The sequence below is a fragment of the Delphinapterus leucas genome, chromosome 16, assembly GCF_059928025.1.
Source record: "Delphinapterus leucas isolate spDelLeu-1000000601 "Yukka" chromosome 16, BTC_Dleu_Yukka2, whole genome shotgun sequence".
Lineage (NCBI taxonomy): Eukaryota > Metazoa > Chordata > Mammalia > Artiodactyla > Monodontidae > Delphinapterus > Delphinapterus leucas.
Window position 1 is genome coordinate 77,287,056 of NC_143144.1, and position 11,622 is coordinate 77,298,677.

The 11,622-nt window shown below is 50.1% G+C and overlaps 1 protein-coding gene across 11 annotated transcripts in view; it reads right to left on the bottom strand.

Annotated features, from left to right (window-relative positions):
• The window catches only part of FGFR2 (fibroblast growth factor receptor 2), a 105,029-nt gene extending 93,820 nt beyond the window's left edge, over positions 1–11,209 (bottom strand). For 9 of the 11 annotated variants that reach the window (XM_089898255.1, XM_089898254.1, XM_022568582.2 and 6 more), the window contains exons 1-2: positions 10,727–11,209; positions 6,620–6,911 (exon numbers count right to left, since the gene is read on the bottom strand). In XM_089898255.1, the coding sequence (XP_089754381.1) occupies positions 6,620–6,785 (166 nt within the window). In that variant the 5' untranslated portion in view covers positions 6,786–6,911; positions 10,727–11,209. The other 2 variants (XM_089898250.1, XM_089898249.1) reach the window with 2 other exon arrangements.
• Between the last annotated feature and the right edge of the window lie 413 nt (positions 11,210–11,622).

The following is an 11,622-nucleotide window of genomic DNA, read 5'->3' on the forward strand; positions in this document are numbered from 1 at the left end:
CCAGCTTTCGGGATCTTAGTTCCCCGACCAGGGACTGAACCCGGGCCCTCGGCAGTGAAAGCACAGAGTCCTAACCACTGGACCGCCATGGAACTCCCAAAGGAAGGAGGTGCCTTGAAGGCAGCCACACTCCTTTGAGGCAAACTCACTGTCTACTCACAGTCTGAAGTGTAAGGGTTTTCAAAGAGTTTAAACCCTAAACTCACCACTGCAAAGATCTTTCTATACATTTTATAGCACCTCCCCACCTCCTACCTCCCCTGCTCCCTGCAACACACAAAGTTGGACTTTTCGATGTCTTGATATTCTTAAAACATTACAGCTGGTTATGTATGGCAAAACTTAACAGTAAACTGGCCTTTAAAAAGAGGTCACACATAGTAACTCAGAAGAAGTTCTAGCGTTAGAAAATAATCATGACAATATATACAGAGTTTACCGTATTAATGTCAGAGCTCAGAACTGGGTTCTTTCTTTCAAGTAAAGTGCTGTATATAAATCATAAAATATATATGTCCCTTGACCTCAATTCTGAATCTGTCAGTCTTTTCCTTATAAGCTATTTTTTTGACCTCCCCATAAAACACGTTCACCATGACCTGACATTCTATATATGTGCATTCCATTCAGACACGACTCGGAATTTACCATGCTTCAGCTGGACAGGGGTTAGAGCAAAGAGTAGGCCACACCTTAGCTCCCTCAGTACAGTCAAAAAGGAGTTGAAATTTTTAATATTCACATGAAATGGCAAAAGTCCAGAATGGGACGTAACTACTTATGGGATTCCAAAGTGGAATAAATGACAACAGCTCACACCCAACATCTTAAAACTCCATCATGGTACAAGTTTCCTAAAACCAAAATTACTGAAACTCTAAAGCATGCCTATTCTACTTGATTTGCACTCTTCATGGACAACAGTGGTCTAGCCTGATAATTTAAAATATCCTTTTGCATGATTATATAAACGGTAAAAGCTTGACGTTACACAAACAGAGGCCAGTGAAAGCCTGCAACCACCATCTACCACTGATGTGGCTACCATTTTGGGTTTCCTGTCATGCCCAAAACCGGGGTAGTAACAATCAGAGCACGGGGGAAAGAAAACTTGGGAAAAGTGTGACCTTTGTTAATTTCAAAAGGAAACATCTCCAAGACGTGGGGGCCCATCATAGTGAAAAGGCCAGCAGCTTGTTCAACCAGACTTCTTTACAGAACTCGGCCTCAGCTCCCTTCCCCACCTCCTCCCATTCCCTGATGCAGGAAAGCCAGAGCTGAACCTGGCTGGGTCACTCCAGGTCTATCTGGGTAAGCAGGAGGAAGTGGCCAGTTTGTGCAGACTCTCGGGCTGCCAGAAAGCCTTAAGGCTTCCCATGAAGATAAACACTGTCCGCAAAATGGAACACGAGTTGTGCGTAGCTTTAAAAACTCAAGTTCAAGAGCCTCTAAGCCTCTGAGGAGTCAAAGCTGAATTCTTTGGGGTTTGTTCATCTTGGATATAATGATCAGAAACCCACCTCTTTGGCTTGAGGCCAAACGTTCAGCCCTTACATTAGGTTCACGATTCAGCCACATACGGCCTTCAGCACTGTCACCATCAGTTAAAAGAAATTACTGCTAAGATGGCAAGGCAGAGAGAAGGACGTGGGGTGAGGGTGTGGCATCAGGCATTGCAATGCCAGGGAAGCCGGAAAAGCAGAGCCACCTCTAAATCCCACTTGAATGCAGCAAAAGCATAAGAAGGATGCAGAACCTAAGGCTAAAGTCATCCCTCCAGGAAAACAAAATAATAATAAAGACCATGGGCCTTTTTGCACAGCCTCATAAAACCCACTGGATCAGAATCATTTGTGGGACAGCCTGAAAAACTTCCGAACAATCACTTCTGAATTGCTTACCAAGGCAAGCACCCTGCTAAGAGTCAAACCGACACAGCAGAAAGTAGCACACTAGCTGTATTTCCTACCGAGCCTAAGATGCCGGCACCCAAAAATCAATTTCCCACATTTTCCTTTAAAGACTAAAATTAGACAGCATTTTTAATGGAAACGTAAAATTAAGCCTGACTCTGATGAAAGAGGGGGACAGCCTCTTAACAATTACCCTGGATAAATAAATACCCAAACAAGAGACTACAAATGGGAGGGCTCCTGGACACATTTTATTGAGAATACAAACATTAAACAAAACTCTTCCTGTTTAAACACTACCCCAGTTATTTCATAGCCATGTAATTATTCATTAAGTCTGATATTGGAAACATCTCATATTGGATTGCTCTAGTTATTTGAATTCTCCCCCTCAGCTGAGTGGGAAACACTTGAGAGCAACAAGTCTTCAGTTATGGCCTAGCAAGGACTAGTCACCTAGTAGGTACTCAGTGTTTTAACTGGTTAAAATAAAAAGGCAAAATACAAACACAAACACACACACACACACACACACACACACTTGGAATTTGGATGAGAGCGAGCCAGTATAGAAAGTATACAAATACCAATTCTCTGGGCTTGCCAAATTTTTGCTCTAGAAGTAATATTAAACACAGCTCTTTGTCTATGAATTGTGAAATACTTTATATACTAATAAAGAATGTGTACTTCATTGTGTATTGAACTGCATAAGCCTACGTTTGGTTTAATTTACCAAGAATAAGTCCTTGTTCCTAAGCTATCAAGTTACAGTCAACTCTTAAATATTAACACTCATACTGAGGAACAAAGATGCAGATAATAAAAAACAGAAGATTATTTTAAATCATTCATTCTTGGTATGCGGATATATTCTTTTTTTTCTTTTCTTTTAACTTGCAATTAAATGCGTATGGCTGATATCATGGCATTTACAATACTTCTAACAAAGGACTTAAACCATACTGGAAAAATGTGAGGTAAGGAGGTCTCCGTGTGGACTCCATGCTCAATCTCTCTGCTACTGAACTTTGGACCAGCTCACATCAGTCAGGATCACCTTGCCCAAAAATTGATTACAAAAAAAAAAAAAAAAAAGGCATACTACTTTCTTCCCAGGTTGTTGCTTTTCAGAATGACACTTTGTGGAGGGTGGAAAAGTAATAGAGGGTCTTGGGTTGGAAAAGCCCTTTTATTTTAGCTCCTACTGGGCTGATGTAAACAAAGATGTGGTTAATGTCAACAATGACTTAATTAACCAGAGTAGGTGACAATGTCAGGAAGAACTTGAAAGTAAGAGTCGCCTCCACCCCAAGGTAATCAAGCTTGACTATACTTTAAATAATTACAATCTTAATCAACAGAACAGTACTTGGCATTGAGGACTGGCCCCTTTGAGTCAACTGAGTTTAAACCCTTCGCAGCTGGCCACCTACAAAAATGAACGACCAGTTGAAAATATTCATTTTTAGTCTGGAATATTAACAACTAAAATCTTCTAGAGATTATTTTCTTCTTAAGTCAGTTGAGTAGACCCAAACCTACTGCTACCACTTCAGAATGTGTCCAGAGACAAATGATATAAGACAGACGATGGGATATATGATACGATGATGGATGGGACAGACGACATGATACTGTACAAAGCTGGGACAATTGGAAAAGGACCCTCTAGCATTAGGGCTCCTTCCTGGAACTTAGTTACCTTTTTCTCCGCACAAATTTTCCTCTGGTCCAGCCCGATACACATTATCTAAACTGAGCTTCCCAATTAGCAAAACAAAAATAAGATAAGGCCTTGTGCACTAGAAGGTCAAGGATGAACTTATTTTAACCAAAGCTACAGTTAAACTCACCATGGAGGACAGACAGGGACTGATGGACACACATGGATGGGGGACACTCTGTCTGTCTCTCTCCAATTCGCTGGTACCACAGCCTAAACTGGAGCTGCCCCACTTAGTCTGCTTCCAGTTGCTAAAAATCTCCTCTTCCTCATCTATAATTAGATTACCTTCCTAACAACCTCTGACACCAAAGCAAAACTCCGGCATTGGAAGAACTCATCTTAGGGCTCAAATCAGTTGAAAGGGGAAGTACAGACCCTACAGAAAGCAAACACAGCTGCCTGGAAACATGAAGGGGCTCCTCCATTAGAGAGCAACTTTCTACTCAACTGTCTCCAAAAGCCTAGATGTTTCCTTACACTGTGGCAACTGACCCGGCCAGCGCACGGGACCAGGAAGATGCATGTGCCCAGCTCACTGGGCACAATGATGACAACACATCCCAGGTGCCAGGCCCTGTGCTAACCGCACTTCACGTCCAGGCCCACCTAAATCTCCCAGCAAGCTTTTGAGGCAGGTCATCAGAAGGCTTCTGAGGATATAAATATTCATTTAGCACGAACGAAGAGACCCAGAAGACTGTCTTATCCAACCCTCAGACGACAGAAAGGGAAGGAAACTGAGGTCCAGGGGTTTGTGTGCTTTTCCAAAGTCACCTCTTTGCAGGGTTTTGCGGGGTCCACTAAATCTCTTTTTTTTTTTTAACCTCTCACGACTCTGGACACAAACCTCATAGAAGCTATGAACCCCGAAATATGCACAGAAGGACACCTGCAAAATATGACCTACCATTTCAGGGAATTCAGGCACCTCCCCTCAACCCGCAAGCGCATCCACAGATGCCACGTTGGGAAGACCTGCTTCCAACAATACTCACATTGTTGGATGCACATTTTTAACAAAGAACCACCGTGCGGACTCCATCCCTGTCCACTGCTTTTCCCCCTCTCTGCCTCACCTCTTTCTTCCAGTATGTGCACACATATTTTAAACTCTCTTCAATAATTAAATATGATAAAAAGAAGTCCTCCAGGACCATTTTACACTTTATGTTGAAATAAACTCCCAATAATGCTGCCCTGGAAGTCTAAATGAAAAATGACATTTTCCTCCTAACCTGGGCCATTCCTGGGAAATCCCAGCTCAGCTGCCTCAGTGTGGGCTGAGCCACGCACTCGGGGGAAAACTGGCAATTAGAGAAACATCCATTTTAATTATTAGCAAAATTAAAGAAGTACAGGCATGACTTTCAGAAACCAGGACCCTTTTCCCTCAAGTTAAACCCTTTAAAAATGCATCACCCGGGCTTCCCTGGTGGCGCAGTGGTTGAGAGTCCGCCTGCCGATGTAGGGGACGCAGGTTCGTGCCCCGGTCCGGGAAGATCCCACATGCCGCGGAGCGGCTGGGCCCGTGAGCCATGGCCGCTGAGCCTGCGCGTCCGGAGCCTGTGCTCCGCAACGGGAGAGGCCACAGCAGTGAGAGGCCCGCGTGCAGCAAAAAAAAAAAATCATCACCACTGCACATTACAGCCATGCTTATGTCACAAGGAGGCAGTCACAGACACAAGCTCCTACCAGATTTCCTTCCCGGAGATCTGGAAACCTCGGCGATGTCACCGCACCTGTTCATTATAAAGCCTCCGTACCTCTGTGTAAGAAAAAGGGCACGAGCCTCATCTCACGACTGCTGGACTGCTTCCGGTAAGAAGTCCCTCCGTCTTAGAAAAAGATATGCCTTTATGCTTCCTGACTCAGGGTCTCAGCGGGAGCCCCCCTCGGATGGGGACGCAGCCCTCCCTCCCGCATGGTCCTAGACGGGCTTGCGGTCCTCTTCTGTGCTGGGTGCCTTTCCAGAACAGCTGAGCTGACCCCAGCCCACTCAGGCCCCCGAGCTCAACAGGCACCAGGTGGGCTCTCAGCAAACAGGTTCATTAAGTGGCGATGAGTGCTAGGATCTGCCGTTTTATTCTCAGATTACCACTTGAAAAATAGCTCAGCTACCGATATTCCCTACTGATGACAGATTTCAGTGCTGCACCGAGTCAAGGCTTGGCTACCGACATCTCAGAAGGACCTGCGGAAGAGTTTCCAAATCTGCCCGGCAGGATAATTCAGCCCTGTTCGGTGCTCACAACTGGCCTCACGCCTTTCTGTACCTTCCAAAATGCATAATGTGTTGCCTTCGTGCAATTTCCAAAGCTGAGACACCAACGCACACCCTGTTAGATCTGGAAGTTCTCAGAGATTCAGGAAAGGCCCAGGTACACTTCAAATTGACTTAAAATAGAATCTGCCGCTTTGTAACGTACTGCTTAAGTCTTATGAATTACAGTGGCTCAAAAGAATGTAATGTGCCAAGCACCTCTGTGCTGAACTTCAGAGGCTGCTGTTTCTCCTTAGACAATGAAAATAAAATGTCAGCATTTCAGATGCTGGCAATTTCCCTTAGTGACTCCTTTTGTCAGAAAACAGCAATTCTTTACGCTGTGAGCAAAACTTTCTCCGGTAAGCATGCTCCTGCAGAAAGCCCTAGATGGCCTTCAGCTACAAGCTCCCCCTCCACGGCTCTCCTGGGCACTGGATAAACTGCCCGCTGTCTCCCTCACCCAGGTCAGAGACACGCACATGCCAAAAAACCACCAAACAACACCGCTCTGCCTGCAGTGTCCCAGCTGGGAACCTGCTCTCTCGTAATCTCTGGCTTGCGGGGAGCAGACAGCCCACTCTCTCTTGCTCTTGGAAGACTCATTTACAACGCGAGGGGCACCTGATTCTCAAACAGGCCTCGACCTAAGTGCCACTTCCCCGGACAAATCCCAAAACAAACTTGGTACCCTGAAAGTGAAATTAAACAACTTACCTTCCGGCTCCACCGTGGTATCCTCAACTAAGTTGAAGGAGGGCCGGGCCAGGGACAAGGTTGCCATGGTGACCACAACCAGGCCGACGAAGCGCCCCCAGCTGACCATGGTTACGGTGCCAATCCCCCGTCCTCTTCCATATCTCCATGTGGACGTTAATCCCATCTGCACACTTCCTCTATGAGCATGGACTGCCTGCAGCAATGCCTTCAGCCGGCGGTGGGCTCGGGAACCGAGGTGCTGTGACAGCCTCTGCTGGCCCTGCAGCCACTTCTGCTGCTGCTGTAGCCTCTAGAGGAGAGAGTCGGCGAGTCAGTGAAATCTTCCCCAACTCCAATTCATTTCAACCCAGTTCTTTTTCATTATCTGCAAATGCCTTCCATCCGCACGTGAGTCCCAGGGGTTTCCACCAGACCCGTCCACAAAAGGTGTTAGGCTGATCGTTTAGAAAGCCTACTTTTAAGAAACAGAGATAAAAAAAAGAGGAGCTACAGGACACAGATACGTGCGGCCACTTCAGTTAGGCAAAGTGTACTCTCTTCTCCTACCCACTGTCACCTCTACCGCCCTCAAGAAGCAGAAGCAACGTGACCTTAGTTTCAAGGGCAACTACAAAAGCAAGTTAATGATGCTCGGGCTGGCATACCCAGCCTCTCGTTAACTTCTCTCCGGCCAACTTCACTTCAGAGGCATCTGCTTCTGGGCGCTGGAGCCCTCAGGAAGAAGGGAGACAAGCAAAGTAAAAAGAACCCCAGGAAGGCGACCAAAAATTCCCACCAGTTTACACTTGTCGAGATTCATTTTCAAATGCAGAAATGTATTTCAATCTTTCGCCAAGCAGCCACTTACAAAGAATGAACGGAACTGCAATACATTCAAAGCAGCTGATCCAGAAAGAGATCCGAAGGCTGAATCCCGTTCCACTATGACTAATGGCAACCCAGGCCTAGTGAATGTCTTCAGAGAGAGTGCGTTAAGAAGTGGAGCAAATGCAAATTCTGATGAATATCACAGGCGTTTATTAATGATGCTGCTTCTGATGCTATGTAAATTATTATCAAGGTATGTGATTGGGCCAATAACTTTCAGTATGCTAACCTACTGGCTAAAATTTCAGAGCAGAAATTACAAGGGGGTGCCCAACCTGCTATTCTGTTCACTCATTTGATCCAAAGGCAAAGAAAATTTTCCACACTTAAGAGATTCCAAATAACTTTACATTTGTTCGGTATCAATTACTAAGTATAGAACCGAAATGCACAAACTTTAGAGAATTTGATCGACACAGTCAGATTCTGTGAACTATATATGAATGAACCACATTTTATAGGATTGAGGGTAGGGGTGAGAACTTTCTAAACCCCACGCTCTCTGCATGACTTGATATTTCGAATTATGACTACGATTTCAATACTGCTGGAGCCTCCCCAAAGCTACAGCAGAAAAAACTTTTAGCTTTAACTAAGGATTAAAGTGGGTAAGGGAAAAGAGGATGCTGCCCCACTTCCAGAGGAGGAATAAAGAAAATCTCTGCTTCAAAGAAAGCACATGTGAAATGGTGTGATTCATAGCACAAGCAAGAAAAGCATGTGTGCCCACCCTGTTTTCAGTCTGCTTGAAGGATTTTTTGGCCAACTTTTCTTTCCTCTTCAAGTTAAGAGCCTCAAAAGATAATTCCATATCTATTTCTACATACACGTGGGAGGGAAACACACAAACATTCTCATTGACTTACTAAGCATTTCCAGAATGCATGGGAATTTTCTGCCTCACAGGAACAATCTTAAATCCTGGCAGGAGAGTGGGCCCCAGGCTGCTTCCCCAGCCGCCTCGCCCACCTGTCCCAGCCTAGAGGAGCTTCCTTTGCTCTAGGCAGGAAAGGTGGACAGTAAGTGACCTCAGCTAAATCCCAAACCATTCATTCATCCCATCAGCTTGCACCAGAAACTGACTTTTAGCCATTTCCAGGTCCAGGCCCCGCGGCCACCCCCTTCCCAAATCTCTGGAAGGTGGAGGCCTAGGGCGGCAGGTCTGCACAACTCCTCACCAGACTGGACAAAAGTATGGAGGGACCTCCTAGGCAGGATAATGAGGTCCCCAGGCTCGGTGTTGGGAACACAGGCCCAGCATGCCGCTGGCGGCCACAATTCCAGCTTCCTGCCTTCAATACCATAATCCCTCCTGGAGTCTGAGCCTCAGTGAAAGCGCCAGCGTGTTTATTTTTCCCCTTGAAAGGGAACTCTCTTCTCCGCCTGGGCGCGGGAGGAGTTGTCACCCTCCCAGTGATGGATGGCTCTTCATGGCCACCCGTCCCCCTGGTCCATTTTCACCTCGGCACAAGCCCGCCCCCAAAGACAGGCAAAGTGACAAGCGAGTGGGCTTGGCTGGGGAGTGGTCCCTATGCAGGTCGATGCTGGGCTCCTCGGTTTACCAGAACATTCCCAACCCCCCCACCACCACGCTCCAAGAAGACAGCCCATGCAGCGCCCGCCTCACCTGAGTTTCTACCCCTAAGAGGTTGTCTGCCTGCCTGCCCGCCCATGAAGAGCACTTGGGTGTTTTGTTCCCAGTATATTTCACATCAGTCAAGAGAGCCAGGCAAGGTGCGGGGGCGCCCAGGTCCCCCAGGGGGCAGACCCACCTCCTGGCTCAGAGCCTCCCTAGCTCCCCTTCTCCCCACAGCTAACAGGGCAGAGGCCTCTCAAGGGGTCAAATGCGGTGGGTGTGGGGATTCCTCAACATACTGAAATTCTCAAAAAATGCAAAATACAGGCTGACCTGGGACCACCTTCTCTTCCCTGTTAACGCTGGCAAGCCAATGAGGACTTGCCGCCGCTTCGGGAGAACTGAACACCACCAACCCGGCTTCATTGTAGCACTTCTTTCATTTGTTTGCTTGGAATATCTGATTTTCTCCCCCTTCTCTGGGCGCTAAAGAGCTCAGAGAAATCTGCATTTTAATTGACATTCCACGGGGGAGAGAGAGAGAGAGAGAGAGAGAGAGAGAGAGAGAGAGAGAGGCTCCCGATTTCTTTTCTATTCAAACTAAACAGTCTTTTCAGATGAAAATGAGTCGAGGCCAGTGGAAGATTTACAGGGATTTGGGACCAAGGGGACAATGGGGTTTTAAATGTTCATAGCGTTTCACACCAAACACATAATGGGTGAAAGCAGGTTTGCCTTTAAGGGTAGGTTTTATTGAATTGGTTGAGAGGAAGGAAGGTCGCGAGAAGAGTCTGCAAGGGAGCGGACGGCGAGGGGAGCGGCGGAGACTCATCGCCCCCGGGCCGGACCTCTGCGCCTGGCCCTCTGGCCACGAGGGTCGGAGCCAGCTCCTGGCCCGGCCCCCAGCTGATTCCCCGGCGCGGTCCGGCAGCCGAAAGAATGAGCGCGCAAGTTAGAACTCGCCTGCGCTTTCGACATCTCCGAGCTGCTGCCGGCGGAGCAGGCAGCGAACTAGAAAAAGTCGGTCCAGTTCGCCCCCTAGCCCCAGGCGTGCCGGGCTCCCTCCAGCGCCGACGGCGGCTGCGGGCCAGGGGCGCCCGGCACTGCAATCGGGGAACCGGAGCAGCCCCCTCCCCAAATGTGCCATCCCCGAGCATCTCCTACCCTACAGAGGTGTCGCCGGCCCCACCCCAGCGGCTCCCTCCCGGGGAAGGGCACCCCCGTCGGGGCCTGGATGGGACGGGACGGGTGCTCCCCGGGCCCCGTAACGAGGCACCCCGAAGATGCCCCTCCGAGCTCCGGACCTGAGCGGCTGTGCCACCAGCGAGGCAGCCCCGCCGCTCGCCCGCCAGCTCTGGGGTCGGAGGATCTCGCCGGCCGGAGTTTGACAGGGGGGCGGGTGTGAGCGCCAGAGGCAGATGTCAGCATCTGGATGGGGGTGGTTGAGGCAGAACTTCCCTAACGCCAGCCGTCAGCATGCACCCAGCTCCCCCATCACCTATGCAGCCAAAGAGGAAGAACAGGGAGCGCTCCTCCACAGTGCCAGCCCTCCGCTCGGGGGACCGTGCACCCGGCGGTCCGGGTTTTCACGGCGCCCACTCTCCCGTGGGCCCACTCTCCAGTCCCGCGAGGCTCCCCGAGGGGCCCACCACGGAGGTTACCTTGAATGGCAACGATCCCTGGCGACCGGCTCTGTCCCCGCGCCCGGCGTGGGTCGGCACGGAGCAAACGACGAGCTCCCCCCAAAAAGTGGTCCTTGGGCCCTCGCCGGCGCCAAGGCTCCGAGGCTTCACGCGCACCCCAGGTTGCGGAGGCGCGCGGGCATGACGCCCGCAGGCTGCGCTTGGATTTGGGGAGCGAGAGGAAGAAAGGACTCAGGCTTGGCGTTTCCTCCAGCAAACTTTGCTCGCAACTTGCGAACGCTCGGAGCGCGCAGGAAAGCCGCGGCCTCGGGGCGCCCGGGGCTCGCGGCCGGGCCCAGCCAGCATGGAAAGGAGTCGCCGCGCGGGGCCAGCTACGCCGCGCGCAGACCCCGCGGCGTCCGAGCTTTGTGGCGGCCGCGCTCGCTCGCTCGCTCGCCCGCTCGCTCCGCACCCGCCGCCCGCCCGCTCAGCTCTCCGCGGCGCTCTCCACTCGCCGCCGCCGCCGCCGCCGCCGCCGCCGCCGCCGCCCCCTCCCGGCGGGTCACGCCCCCGCTGAAACCCGAGCCGTTTCCTGGACGGCGGCGCCCGCTCTGCCAATCAGCGCCGCGCGCCCCGACCGCCCCTGCTCCGCGCGGCTCCCGACGCCTGCGAGCGGCCCCAAGACCCCGGCCGGGAAGGCGAGGGGCCCGGCCAGCACCGGGACGGAGAGAGGCCTCAGCACCCTCGGTGAATCAGGCCGGGTCCCGCGCCCCCGCCCCCCCCCCTTTCTTCGGGAGTTGGCCTGACCGACGGTTTGCCGGGCGGTTGCGTTACGTTGTCTTATTTCAAGTCAAAACAAATGACAGAATGCCAGCTCTACCCCCGAAAGAGACTTTAAAATGCGTCTGCGTGGTATTGGGGGGAGAAATGTAATG